Source organism: Mercurialis annua, linkage group LG2, assembly GCF_937616625.2.
Source record: "Mercurialis annua linkage group LG2, ddMerAnnu1.2, whole genome shotgun sequence".
Classification (NCBI taxonomy): Eukaryota; Viridiplantae; Streptophyta; class Magnoliopsida; order Malpighiales; family Euphorbiaceae; genus Mercurialis; species Mercurialis annua.
This window is the reverse complement of record NC_065571.1, coordinates 2,144,013-2,158,442: the sequence shown is the minus strand read 5'-3', so window position 1 is coordinate 2,158,442 and position 14,430 is coordinate 2,144,013. Positions and strand designations below refer to the sequence as shown.

The following is a 14,430-nucleotide window of genomic DNA, read 5'->3' as shown; positions in this document are numbered from 1 at the left end:
TTTAGAAAGATTAATGAAATAAAAACCTCATACAAATAAATATGTATTACTATCATAATTATTAGATAAATTAAAGAGTAGTGTTGAAGGGTTGACATATATAATGATCGTACATGGGGATGTAATATGATGCACTTAATTAAAATATCAAGATTGATGGGGAACAAGAGTGAGGCATGCACAAGTATTGGTGAGCTTCTACTCTAAAATAAAATTGCTCAAGTTCTAAAATGGGAGACAAAAGTGGATGCATAGACATATATCATTCATAAAGTCGCAACTTGCAAAGTCAAAGGAAACGAAATATAAAATTATTTTTATTGCCTAACTGATATAGTGAAGAATCAATGGGAGTTGGTCCAAGTGATAAGCGGCTTGATACCGCTTAAATAAGTTCTCGGGTTCGAGTCTTGTGAATGCTGAAAATTCCCGCTGGCAGACTCACCCACCATGCCAGGTGCGCGACGCGGGTCGAATCTGAATTAGTCAGGGCGAAGACGGGATGGACAACAAAATAAAAATATAGTGAAAAACGGTTGGTTAAACCGAATTAATCAGTTTAATCAATATATTTTGGTTGATAAGTACGTTAGTTAATTGAAGGTAGTTTGGACGATTCAGTTTGGTTCCAGTTAAAAGTTGATTAACTAAAATAATTAAATACTATATTTATTTTTATCAATTAACCGATTATACCAAAATAACTAACTAATTCGTTCAATACTATTATATACTTATCGTTCAAATTTTGGTTAATTTAATTCGGTTAAATCAGTTTCGATTGAAATTAATAAGTTAGCCTTTTTGATTAAGAGACGAAGTAATTCAATTAATTCAGTTTTAATTAAATCAATCGATTCTTACGTAATCGATCAATTGCTTACTAGCACAAGTTATAAATTTCAATGGTTTATTGGTTCTAGTTAATTAATCTGACTTATATTACCATATATATCAAAGTCTCATAATGCTAATTAAGGATGAGAAAATCTCGGATTTCATAATCTTCCACCCATCCATGTTATTAAACAAATTAGTTATCTCTATAACAGCTACAAAATGTTTTGATCAATACGTACATAATTGTTCTAATTTAATTAAGGATTAATTAATGACATTCTATTAAATCCTAATATTTTCCATTTGTACCGATTTAAGTACAACGTTTAAAATGTTGCATATATATCCTATCCTTTAATTTAGCATTGTAACACATTTTTTGTTTTCAGTTTTAGTTCATTTTTTATATCTTTTTAATTTGCGAAAACAACCACAGGCTACACAACGCTAACAATTTTTTTGTCAAACGTTACAATGCTAATAATTGAAATGATGTTGATGCAAAAGTTTAAACTTTATGCTTAAATAGCTACAAATGAAAAACATTAAGATTTGAAATGCAAATAAAGTCTAAAATTTTAGCAATAAATATGTAAAATAAAAATAAAAATGATGTTTTCACTGTTGATAATCTCTATAATAACCACAAGTGCAACTTTACATCATAAAGAGAAAAAACAGTGAACAGAATATGGTATCTTCAGGTGGAAAAGCTGAATGGTGGTAATTTAGTGATAATTTAGGAGAGTAAGTAGTTTAATTATTATAATATTTTATGTAATTGGAGAATTATCTCATGTAGATCACTACATATTACGAACTTTTTTCCTCTTTAGCAATTTTTTTTAATAAAATAATACAATGATTCGAGTTCTAAAATTTGTAGCAAAACAATAAAAAAACTACAGAAAATAATAAGGCTTTGAAGTTTGAATGATCACATGTAAAATTTCTCACAAGTATTAGTATATAATTTTTTTGTTTAGTAAGGAAAGCTAGTAAAAGAATGAAGGATTAAATTAATCTTTTTGGTTTGTTCACAAGATTTCTTTCTCTGCACCAAAGATATCTTAATAGCTTTACAAACATTTTCCTAGTTAAACTTTACATGTAAAGTAAAAAATTAGTATGTTTTTTCCTCGACCGGTAGACTCATCTTGTAGCAAGATTTCGTCGCCTGGGTTGGACGGCCATCGACATGACACGTAGCCTGTTTGTTATTTCTGTGAATGAAGGTCTGATTTCTGGATTGAACGACCAGCATTCTTCCATCAGCTTTCTCCACTCAGGATCGCAATGTTCCGGTATAGGCGGCCTCAGTTTGTTACTTACGATTCCGCCTTCAAGAAAAGTTTAAAAAAGTAAGGTTTGTTCTGAAAATCAAGATTAATCTATGAAAATATTAGTGTTTTTAATTATAGAATGAAGTTGATTCCTCAACAAGTAATCAATAACTTGTGCTCGTTTTCTTTAAAAATTTGAACCTTAAACTTTATCAATTCTAATCCAACATTTTAATTTCATATCTGAAACACAATAATCCAAATCAGGTTAAAATTTACGAAATTAAAAAGATTAAGTTAGAACTTAGAATGATAAAGGTCGACACATTTTGGATTTTTCAGATGACTGGACCTTTTTTATTTTACAAAAAGTAACATGATAACATTTTCTAAATAAGAGTGCAACTACATGTCCAAGAATCTTTCGTGTAATTTCTTTAGGATTGAACGGACGTCGGACATCGATTACCGATGTCATACAATTCAAAGAATCTCCGCGGTATGTGAGATTTTCGTCAATTGTCTTTCTAATTTCCACTATGTACTTTTGATTGATGGCTATTAGAAATTGTCATGACATTTGAAAAGAATAATGACACTTTACCTATGATAGCACCACAATGCATGTTGGCATATGGCTCCTCCCCAGTCAAGATCTCCCACATTGCAATACCAAATGAGTAGACATCAACCTGTCAAAAGAAATAATTCAAATTGCTGTCTTCATTATTTTATTTGATAGGTGATACTCAAATACATAGGTGATATCTGAAGGTCCAAACCTTCTCGGAGACCCGGTTGCTGTTGCCATCAAGTAACTCTGGTGCCATCCATGGAAGGGTTCCACGAACCCCACCGGATACTAGTGTATTCCGTTTGATTCTCGATAATCCGAAATCGCCAACCTGGAAAGCAAATAATTTCCTAAGGTGATTTTTGACCATGTATTTGCATATAACTGACAGTGACGGGGGAATATAATATGAAGTAAAAGACAGTAACAGTCTGTAGAAACTAGAAAAGCTAACTATGTTTTCAAACTATGTAGCGCGGATATGGATACGGGGGAAAGGGATACTTGGACATGAACACAGTGTTATTTTAATATTTTATATGTTAAAAAATAAGTTTCAAGTCCGAAAGGCCAAGTTTCGGAAACATAAAACGTTGATTGAATGAAGTGTTCATGCTACTTAGTTTTCAAATATAGAAAATAAATAAATACAAAACAAGAGACCTTCTGCGATAATTTACCTTGCATATGGGCCGGTGCGAATCCCTCAAATTCACAAGAAGATTGTCACACTTCAAATCAAAATGAACAATATTCTTCAAATGTAGATATTCCATGCCAAAAGCTGCATCCAATGCAATTATAAGCCTTTTTCGACGATCAAGTACTCTGCACAAGCAAGACCTTCATAAGTCAACTTCGAAATAGGCTCCGGACAAAAATAAAAGACATATGGACAAACTTACTTGTCCTTCTTTTGCAAGGCATGCCTCAAGGATCCATTCACCATATATTCAGTTACCGTTGCCATTGTTCCACCAGGTCCATCAGGGACTACACCGTAAGATGCAACCACATTTGGATGGTGAAGATTGGAGAGGATCTGTGCTTCTCTCCAGAAGTCTTTGATCTATGAGAAAAAGTAGGGATTAAATTTTCACACAAGAAAGGTTCTAATTACTACCTTGATATATAGGATACGCACACTAACAGGTCCGTGCTTTACTCAACTAAACGTTAATTCACTCATTTGCAGTCTTCTTTGCACTTTATATGGAATTTTCTATTCTAAATGTGAACTCCTATATACAGTACTTAGATTCTTAAGACATTCCCATAGTTAAAGTGAAAGAAAAACATGAAATTCTAAGGCACATGACAGTTCAAGTGACCTACCAGCTTCTCTTGCTGTGATGCTCTTCCACAGAAACAACTCTTTTTAATCCTCTTAATAGCAACATCGGTACCCCTCCACTTCCCATAATAAACTGTTCCAAATGTACCGGAACCTAACTCTTGCAACTCTTCTATATCAGTGTTCTTTATGATCTGCAGCAGGTTAGCATCCCAAGCACTTAAAATTAAGGTTAAATCTGATATGTAAACAGTTTGAATTTTAAATTTCTGGTTATCTGAGTGAATGGTGAAAAATGTCTTTCAGTTAGCACAATAACAACAGGATTTTGTTTTTCCTTTCTATTCCAAGATTGCAGTTAGTAGGCAAAACATGGAAGCTAAATTAAATGTAGATATAATTTAATGAGATGATTGTTGAAAACCTGCAAACCGTAGATGCCTGCTTCTATTTCAGCTATTGCAGCATCAGTAATAGATTCATCTGTATCTCTGTCATCAACTTCTGCTTCCTAAAAAATATAAGAAAAGATGTCAAATTTTACAAACAAACACATCAATATAATCTGAAGATATCTAAACCATTAAGGAAAAACGCTACCTCGGATTCAGATCCTCGAGCTGTGCTTTCTACCTCAGTATCAAAGTGAGACAGGAATCCATCAGAAGCCTCCTCTTCTACATGTGGGATTATTCTTGAAGACAAGGGAACATCTGGCGGTGTGGTTCCAGTAACATCTTCAACAATTATAGCTGGTTCCAACATCTTATTTTTATGGAGATCGTCTAACTGCTGCAGAGCATCTATGATCTTTAGTTCTTTGAAAGATTGTTCCCTAATGATGGTTACATTTTCGGAATTGTTTCCAGGATAATTCGCAGGGTATTCATCATAGCAAGAAATCACTCTATTTGAAACAGTACTTGTGCCTGATTTCTGAATCTGAAATGCCTATTAAAATAAAAATGTCATTGATGCAAGCTTAAGCTTAAATTACCAAAAAAAAAAACTAAAGGGAGAAAGGGAGAGCTATACTTACTGAATTCTGGACTTTCAGTTTTTGATCACAGGATATTATAGGTAGAGGATTATAATCATTAAACTCATCAGAAATTTTCCGACTACTTTTTCTCTCTGTTGTGGCATACTGCTGATCTTTGGTAACATTTTCGTTCCTCAAAAACAGGTCGGGTGCAGGTTTAGCTGTGCCTGATTGGTGAGCCTGGTAATACTCCCCTGAATTATTTACAGAATTTGCAAAAGCATTCACTTGAGTATTGGAAAGCATTCTTCCAGATTCTCGTGAATCACGGGGATGGTCTATGCTACGCTGGTGCTCTGATATGTGTAAGTTATCATTTGACATGTTTCCTTCGCATTCTTTTCTTCCTTCGTCGCTGGAAGCAACTCCCATATCTACCATTTTCAGCAACTCTTGCTTTAAGGCACCATTCTCAATAGTAAAGCTCCATTCACCATCAGAACTAGCTGTTTGGTGTCTCTCATTCGTTAACTCTTGCCACCAATTTGACAATGCAAGTGAAGGCGGTTTTTCACTTTCATTATTCCATGGGCTCAAAGGATTAGTTTCTTCTTCCAAGTAATATTTAAATCCATCATCATGTTCCTTCAAATGTGAGTCAGAATGTGCCCTTTCTTTAAGCTTAGGTCTGTCTGAAGCCATATCACTTTGAGCATTAAGTTGAAACGGAAGAAAATCTTCACTAGGGCTACGGGCACGAAAGTGCAGTCCAGATGGCTTACTCTGTTCAGATTCTGGAAAATACGGCCGATTCTGATTGTAGTTCATCAATGTTATTGGCCCTTGAGTAATTCCGTTATAATATGCAGAGGCATTGGGATGATAGGCATTGTCAAAGGGAAAAATTTCCATGGGAAAGGTAGTAATGCCATCACTACCCTCAGGACGTGATTGATCACAGTAAAGTTGTATTTTGGAATTCTCCTGGTCATCCTGTTGAATTCCAAGTGGTGATAGAGGAGGGGATTGACTGATAGATGTACCTTGCATCTGGAGCGGAGTGAAACACTGAACGGCGGGATTCAGAAATGCTCCCGCTAAATTGGAGGAAGTTGTGTTATAATCCTTATTATCTAATGCATGAACTGAATTAGGAGACTCTCTATGAAATGTTGGACCATTATCTGAAGCAGTTCCCACCTGGTTTGGTTGGCTCGCCAAACTGTGTCCGCTAGAGCTCTTTTGGGAACTTACATCAGGCACACCATTAAGAGCAAAAACATACTGGTAATCAACATCATTATGTTTCGGAGTGATTCCGTCGAAGGAATTAGGGCTATCAGGTTCAACTGAAGAAATAAGAAATATACGCAGCCTTTGTGATCCCCCATTAAATTCTAGCTCTTGATATTCTTCTATCATAAGGCGTAGATCCTCATAGGAACAAACAGAAATAAGAGCATCAAGATCCTCGCCCGGAAGCTGATACTTTATTATGTGCGGTTGGTTACAAATGGCCATAGTTTTCTTTGCTAGTTCTTCTAATGTAACAGTTTTCCTGATGGATATAATCCGTGTCTCTCCGCCTACGTACCTAAGTTTTCCATCACTTGGCCTTGGTAAAATCCTACCGCCAAAGCTGCACAAAAGTTTCATTTTTCCTGTAAAAGAATTGCCGGAAACTTCTCTTCCAAAAGGATAATTTGACAGAGGGGACTCCGCTGCATGTTTTTGGGGAGTGGTTGACTCCATATTAACTCGATCATAATTCACTTTGCCTGTACTTTTATCAGGGCATTGTCCACTGGGGCTGTATTCCAATTTGCATCTGCTTGTAGGATCAAAATAAGCCCTATCCTCTACTTCAGCTACATTTCCTGTCTTGGGAAGAAAATCTAAAGCATCAGAGTCAGAGCCCTGTCTCTGAATCCCGCGAACACTGGGAAGATTCTCATGAACCATTCGATGGTTATTGTGATATTGATTATAGCCTAATTGAGTTAGTTGATTCTCATCTGATATCCTTGTTGTAAGAGCTACACGTTCACGCAAGAACTCGGTTGAAAATTCCTCACCTGTTTGTACACACACATCATTTTCATTTTCATCTTCAACATCTTTATCACAGTATAAAACCTCGAATTTATCTCCGAATAACAGTTTGCTTGAACTACCAGGAGCCTCTCTTGTCATGTTTAAGAGATATATCTCCTTTAATATATATAACCATATGTATCTGCACAAAAATGTCAACTCTTGTCTCCTCCAAAATCCTTATAACTTTTTAACATGATCGCAACAATTTCGCGGCTTTACAACAGCCTTATAGCATAGCACATTGACGTGAATTTTACCACCTTCACCTCAAAATGCAATCAGAAAGATCCTTATTCTAAACCCTCAAGAGTCCAATAAATTAATCCTTAGCCAATTCCAGAACACATAAAACAAATATACACATAAAATCTCTATTAAGAGATACAATTCATTACCTCCCATGGTGCCACATTGATCTAAATTGCCTTGTAAAATCATCCATCAAACAGTACATCTCTGAAGTTCATAAAAAAAAATAGGTCCGCAAGTTATTAAATTTCACAACCAAGCAACATTATCAACAATGCACATAATTCAGGGACCATCAAATATCCAAGGATCATTAAAAATAAAGAATTGGGTACCAAAAAACAAGATAAAACCAATAAATCAAGATGAAAAAGAATGAAATGAGTACCTGCAATTGCATGAAAGTTGCAGTTTCATACAGATTGTTAGCTATGGAGATAATTGAATGATACCCAAAAGAAAAAGATTGAATTTTGAATTTTGGGTTTGAAAGAGAGAGAGAGAGAAGGCGTTGCATGAGAATCGGAGAGGGAGAGGAAGCGCACTTCAAATAACGCGGCTACGCTAGATAAATTTGGAGGGACTCAACTGTCAACTAATTCTTTCAAATTCTCTCTCCTTTGTGTTTTTAAAAGATAATTTTATTATCTCTTTAGTATTTTTCTTTTGGTTTTAAAATCAAACTAATAATTGAATCTTTTAAGAAAGGGAATAAGATAAGAAATCATTATTTAGCTATTTATTTAACTTTTTAGTAACATTAATTAATTATTTCTGTTAAATTTTAAAATTGTTATGTATTTAAAGTTAAATTAAAATCTCTAATTAAATTATAATTAATATACTTTTTATTGGCTTTTATTGGATTTAATAGTTTTATAAATAATTGACTTATTTAGTGCAATGTATAATAGAAATTGAATAAACCTTTTTAGTGGCTTATATTAATTTTTATCTATTATTTTTAATTTAATTTTCCTCCTGTTTTGTTGGAAAATGACAAAACAAACTCTCATAACATAATAAATAAATTTTATTTTAAATATTAAAATCTCATCGGTTAAACGTACGTAAAATATAAATTGAATTTTAACCCTCTAAATGAGTATAATTAAACTATTTTTTAAAAAAAATCTACATGATAAAAAGTCTATTATATTCTTGCTTTATCGATAGACTCTTATATAGAAATGTTTGACTTATTTATTAAATTTAATGAAAATGTTTTAGAATATTTTCAACAAACTCAATAAAAAAGTCCATTAAACTATATATTAATTTAATATAACAACCTGATTAAATTATTTAAATGTGTAGAATCAAACTCCATTTCTAATACGTTATAATAACAAGACTTTACTTTTAAAATTGATTTACACCTAGATTTTTTTTTATATCGTTTCTAATATAATAGAGGAGAAAAGTTAAGAAAAAGAAAAATAAATTATAGCATTATTTAATATTTATAAAGAAAGCAAACGAAAATTAAAAAATCTATCGAGTTTAAATTTCAATTATAATATGTAAAAAGTGATTAAATTGAAGTCCAAAAAATTGCCCTATAAAGCATTGGAGAGCTATCAATTTTATGCACTCGCTATAAAAACAGCAAAACAAAGCCATTCAAATGAGTGGAAGATTAATGTTTCCTGTAAATGGAGCAATCCATAATTATCAATTCTGATCAGTACAGCATTATGAACATCATCCACATTCATTCCACCAATAATCATAAGTGACAAATAGAGAAAAAACCAAGTAAATATGAAAGTCCAATCTGAGTTGGCTGGATTTCTTCAAGTTCTAAGACAAAATAACTTAATTTAATTGTACAGCACACAACACTATTGATCAAGAACCGATGCTTCATAATGCGCAGAAAACGTGAATGTGCGTGCTCCTAAGGTGATTTACCTATATGAATCAGGACGTCTCGGCTTGCTTTGAACGACAGCCTCGATCTTCTCCATAACGGCGGGAGTCAATAACGGGATGACCTCGATAGCTTTCATGTTCTCGATTATCTGTGATTCAGTCACGGCAAAGAAATTTGCATGAGAATGTCGAAAGTGGAAATAGGTTTGGTTACGAAAATCAATATGACAGTATGTAGCTTGAGTCAAACGATAACGGCTAGGGTCCGCAAAGAAGGACGATTAGTCTTGTCATGTCATTCAAGTTCACTAATCATTGTAGCTTAAACACAAAAATGGATGCACAATAGATCGTTCTCAGAACAAAAACAACAGACACAAGCTTCAAAGCTAAAATGCAAAAATGGGATGGAGAATTTTAAAAGATGGAACATGCATGCACATGGAAGCCAATATGAGATTTTAAGACAGCTGAATTCCGTTCAGAATCAATGACTATTCCCCATTTACAAAAATGAATTAAAAAACTATCAAAAATGAAATGTAACAGGAAGAACTCAAAACATTTAAATATATAAAAAAAAAAAAGTTCCGAGAAGAGTAGTCCTGAGGACAAAAGGTTCTCTAGCTTTTATAACTGACCTGAGACTCCTTTGTAGCGCCGGTAATAACTGATGAAACATTTGGATTAGCAGCACACCATGCAATTGCAAGTTGAGATAAAGGCACACCCAGTTCGTCAGCAACTGGCTTTAGTGCTTGAACCTTTTTCAGAACGTCATCAACCAGTGACCGGCTAGCAAGATTCTACAAAGCATAAAATTAAGTTTAGAATTAATACATAGCAAAATTACTGAAGAGATAAAACAATAATAAGTGAGTTTTACATTAAAAAAGGAAGTTTGTTTGCATAAGTCAATGGAATGAAACACTATTTTATGACTGAGTTGAACGACGAGAGAAACATTGTTCTTCACACAATTTGCAGGAATTTTGTGTTCTCTATGTAATAAAGAATACAACTTGGATCATCTAGATGATCAGTACAATTAATGGAAGATAAGACACTCTAAGCAAAAACCGTCAAGAACTATGACGATGAACCAATTATTGAGGGATAATATAGACAGATCTTTGAGCATAAAATTGGCTTCAATGGAATAAACCAACACGACATAATTTGAAACCTAGCATATGCCATTACCAACAAAAAAAAACGTAAAGTGAAGCTCAAGACAATAATGCATTATAAAACACGAAACTCCTACAGCCTACAGGTAGATTTGAAATTTTAAACAAGTTAGCGCTGGTTATTGATGAGACCATAGAATAAGTGAAGATTAATGATGAGACCATAAAATAACCGGAAAATTCATCCACAAAAAGAAAAAAAATAACGGTCTTACTTTATAATTTTCCAAAGCAAACCGACTATCAGGAGGTATGGCACCCTTGGTATATTTTCCAGTGAGCACCCCAGATGCAAGTGGACTCCAAGTGGTGAGACCCAGCCCATAGTTGGTGTACAGAGGAAGATACTCTGACTCTACCTGCAACAAAGAAGAAAGTAGTAAATATTAACAACAATATTGAGATTTATAAATCCTCCGGGGGAATAGAAACGCGTTGTGGACAACAAAACTAAGTCCAAATAACTATCGGCAACAGCTGCAGATATTTCCATTTTAAGATACTTAAATAAAAACTTGTAGACCAAAATTTCCATTGCATGCAAATTAAGCATAATTCTCCCTAATAGATAAAAATTCAGGTACTGATTCAGCAAGCATCGACTTGTTTGCCTTCAAACCCTAGTTCGTTCTCACCAAAACAATCTTTACAGATTGTTCTCTTACTAAATCTATCAGAATCTTCATTAGATCAATACCTAATAAGCAACATCTTCAAAGAAAGCCAAAAAGATCGGGATTCAAACTACTGGTCGACATAGCTAAACAACACCATAAGAAAGCCATGTACCACATTTCCAACCTCCTTAAACACAATTCAACTCAAAAGCATCATCATCCGCGACCTTAACTAAACCTAAATCACTAAATACAAAGGAAAAAAATAAATCATTTCGGCTAAATTATTTCCGATAAAAACCATAACAACACCCTAACCAACCATAAATCCCATTTCCACACAAAAAAAAACACAAAAACCAAACCTCACAAACTTGCACAAACACAAAACCACCTCACCTTCTGCCTAGACAGCAAATTATACTCAGGCTGCTCGACGATCGGTCCGACCATGTCTAACCGTTCAGCAACTCCCCAAGCTTCAGTAATCTGCTGAGCAGACCACTCACTAGTCCCCCAATAAAACGCCCAACCCTTATCAATAACATAATTAATCGCCCTCACAGTCTCCTCAATCGGAGTCGATGAATCAGGCCTGTAAACCAAAACCAAACCAAATCAAACCAATATCATAAACATAAATTTAAAACAAATTTCAAATCAAATCAAATAAAAAAAAATTACACGAACCTGTGACAATAAAGAACGTCAATATAATCCATATCCAATCGTTTAAGAGAAGCTTTAGTACCCTCAATTATATGTTTTCTGGACAATCCTTTGTCATTCGGACCAGAACCGCCCCAAAAAATCTTGGTTGAAACCACAATATCAGACCGTTTCCAACCCAGTTCACGGATCGCCTGACCCATGATTTCTTCGGCTCGACCATTAGCGTAAACCTCGGCGTTATCGAAGAAGTTCACTCCATGGTCTCTGCAACACTGGAGTAATGATTTTGCTTCTTTGACATCCAATTGGTTGCCGAAGCTGACCCATGCTCCGTATGAAAGCTGGCTCACTTTTAGACCGGATCGACCCAGATTCTTGTACTGCATTTTCTTGGTTTTTTTTAAAGAAATTTGATTGATCGATTGGCGATTCAACAACAATTGAGCAGAGTGTTCGTAGATTTATGAAATGGAGTTCTTTTTGGCAAAGGTTAAAAAAAACCATTTCAATTATTCAAAAAGAATAAATAAACTCTTTAAAATTTTTCTAGATCACTTGAGCCTTCAATGTTTTAAAATGGTGTAAAATGTTCCTTAATGTTTTTGAAAAAAAAGCATTTACGCTATTTTAGTTTATTTTTTGAATACTTAACTCTTCAAATATTTTACTATTCCTGTGATTTTTGTCAAGTGTAATGGTTTAATTGTCCATATTTGTAAATAAAAAAGTTAAAGGTTTATTTTTATTTTTGAAAACATTATGAGGGTTTTTATATCTTTTGCCTTTTTTTGGTTTTTGAAGTGAGTAGAGTGAGGTTGAAATGATTGTATGTGGCTGGTTGTATTGCTAGTTGTGTAGAGCGCAAAAGACTAGCTTTGGATTACGTTGATTTAAAGGGTAATGTGGGAAGAGGATTGGTGGTGGTTGATCGTGCGATGTAGAGGCTGGGTTGCAGGAGAAGTGGTGTGAGTTTGATAGTAGAGATGGAAATTGGGAGATGAGAAATAATAGGAAATGAGAAGTTACAGGTAAGTTGCGTGTTGCTTCACGCAGCTGTCAGAGAATCAATCGAATGTGAACAAAATACCTTTGATCTACTTTTCCCAATAAATGGTTACAAGTACTTACCCTACCCATAGTTAAGTAAGTTAATGAATGTGAATAAAATACCTTGGATCTACTTTTCTCAATAAATTGTTACAAGTACTTGCCCATAGTTAAGTTAATTTGTTAATTTTTAATCACATGCGACCGTTCGCCACGCGATTTTTATATCAAACTAATGAGTATTTGTGATAAAAAAAATTTAATTAATATTTATTTTTTATCATTTAATTCTCTACATGACTAACGCACAATTGGTTTGTTGCATGAATGATATGACGCAACGGTTGTATTGTATAATTATCCTAATTTGTATTTATCGTCATATTTATAATTTGCTAATGTAGAAATCTTTTTAATTATTATTCATATTTTTATCAGTAAATATTACACATGACTGACACGTTATTGATTTATTACATGGCGCAATAATGTATTGTATACTTTTTCTAAATTAATTGATAGTGACCATCTCTAGATTAACGATGAATTAACTTTAATTACATTGTCTCAAACAAAAAAACTTTAATTGCATTGTCTCAAACAAAAAACTCTGATCGTCAAAACTTTTTCTTTAATTTACTTTTATGATTGTCATTAGGGTTGTAAATGAACTGAACTACTCATAAGATATCAATTCGTGTTTGTTCGTATCATAAAAGATTAAGCGAGTTAAACGTGAACATAGTAATATTCAGCTCGTTAACGTTCATGGATAATTTGTTTAGTTATTTGTGAGCAAGCTCAATTAAAAATTCGTGAACGAACTCATACAGGATTACGATAAAGAGTTCATGAGGTGGCTCATATAAGAACTCGATAAAAAATTTGCAAACCAACTAATTGTATTTTAGTTAAATATAAAATATTTTTTAAAACATTAAAATTATATTGTTCTAAACAAAATTATATATTTTTGATGAACAAACTATGTATTTCACTTCGTGTTCGTTCGTTTAATTGTTTAACGAACGAGTTTGTTTATTACCTTCACGACCATCTTCACGAGTTCATTCATTTAGCAATTAAACAAACGAACACGATCTAAATATGAACTGAACGTAATAACTGTAAAATTTAAATGAATCTGATATGATCACTTTATTCAAAATTTGAACGAACATAAAAACCGACGATGAACACCTTATTCATGTTATAAGTATAACATGAATATCTTAAAGTTCAACTCGGCTCGATTCATTCACAACACTAACTTTCGTCAATAGTTTATTTTTACCTTAGTGATAGCTATATAATTTTCATGTTGTTTTATCTCATAAAATATATTAATTTATTTATATGTAAAAAATTTGTTGGGTGGAGTGCTTTTTTTTTTCCAAATTTTGGACGCTTGTTGAAACTTTTTCAGACTTACATGTTAGGAATTTCATAATTTTATTTATTTTGACATTTGTTTTGATGTTAGTCCATTTTTTTCGAATCTTAATGAAGATGTTTAGAAAGATATTAATTTTCAATGGATCAAGATGTCTAACAGTTTAATCGAAAAAGATTAAAATTAAGATTCTGGCATTAATAAACTTTGGTCTCGATTGTGAGTCCATATCATACCTTTAGCAAAATTCTTGACTTGATTCTTCTTCTTCTGACTAATATTTATTTTTTTATCTTTTGTTGTTTCATATTTATTTT

The 14,430-nt window shown here is 33.3% G+C and overlaps 2 protein-coding genes across 3 annotated transcripts; both read right to left on the bottom strand.

The window, feature by feature from the left end:
• Positions 1-1,839: 1,839 nt before the first annotated feature.
• Positions 1,840-7,937, bottom strand: LOC126670483 (uncharacterized). Of its 2 annotated transcripts, XM_050364225.2 has the most exons (11): positions 7,708-7,937; positions 7,466-7,526; positions 5,031-7,048; positions 4,592-4,942; positions 4,416-4,502; positions 4,033-4,185; positions 3,603-3,766; positions 3,378-3,525; positions 2,906-3,028; positions 2,728-2,815; positions 1,840-2,180 (listed from the first exon to the last, which is right to left on the bottom strand). In XM_050364225.2, the coding sequence occupies exons 2-11, from the start codon at positions 7,506-7,508 to the stop codon at positions 1,993-1,995; spliced, it is 3,363 nt and encodes a 1,120-aa protein (XP_050220182.1). In that variant the 5' UTR covers positions 7,509-7,526; positions 7,708-7,937; the 3' UTR covers positions 1,840-1,992. The 2 variants fall into 2 exon arrangements, with proteins under 2 accessions (XP_050220182.1, XP_050220181.1); XM_050364224.2 differs by having other exon boundaries at positions 5,031-7,526.
• A 1,010-nt stretch (positions 7,938-8,947) lies between these two features.
• LOC126669608 (probable voltage-gated potassium channel subunit beta) lies at positions 8,948-12,117 on the bottom strand. Its single transcript, XM_050363111.2, has 5 exons — positions 11,692-12,117; positions 11,401-11,596; positions 10,600-10,743; positions 9,836-10,000; positions 8,948-9,343 (listed from the first exon to the last, which is right to left on the bottom strand). The coding sequence occupies exons 1-5, from the start codon at positions 12,057-12,059 to the stop codon at positions 9,230-9,232; spliced, it is 987 nt and encodes a 328-aa protein (XP_050219068.1). The 5' UTR covers positions 12,060-12,117; the 3' UTR covers positions 8,948-9,229.
• Positions 12,118-14,430: the final 2,313 nt, after the last annotated feature.

What these genes read in the sequence shown, in the direction of transcription:
- LOC126670483 (XM_050364224.2), bottom strand. Translation starts at nt 7,166, where the DNA reads ATGACAAGAGAGGCTCCTGGTAGTTCAAGCAAACTGTTATTCGGAGAT. An exon ending in CATCACAGCAAGAGAAGCTG is followed by an intron (nt 3,767 to 4,032) that starts GTAGGTCACTTG and finishes TTTTTCTCATAG; the next exon opens with ATCAAAGACTTCTGGAGAGA. An exon ending in CGCACCGGCCCATATGCAAG is followed by an intron (nt 3,029 to 3,377) that starts GTAAATTATCGC and finishes TTTGCTTTCCAG; the next exon opens with GTTGGCGATTTCGGATTATC.
- LOC126669608 (XM_050363111.2), bottom strand. Translation starts at nt 12,059, where the DNA reads ATGCAGTACAAGAATCTGGGTCGATCCGGTCTAAAAGTGAGCCAGCTT. An exon ending in TTGCTTTGGAAAATTATAAA is followed by an intron (nt 10,001 to 10,599) that starts GTAAGACCGTTA and finishes TATGCTTTGTAG; the next exon opens with AATCTTGCTAGCCGGTCACT. An exon ending in GCGCTACAAAGGAGTCTCAG is followed by an intron (nt 9,344 to 9,835) that starts GTCAGTTATAAA and finishes ACTGAATCACAG; the next exon opens with ATAATCGAGAACATGAAAGC.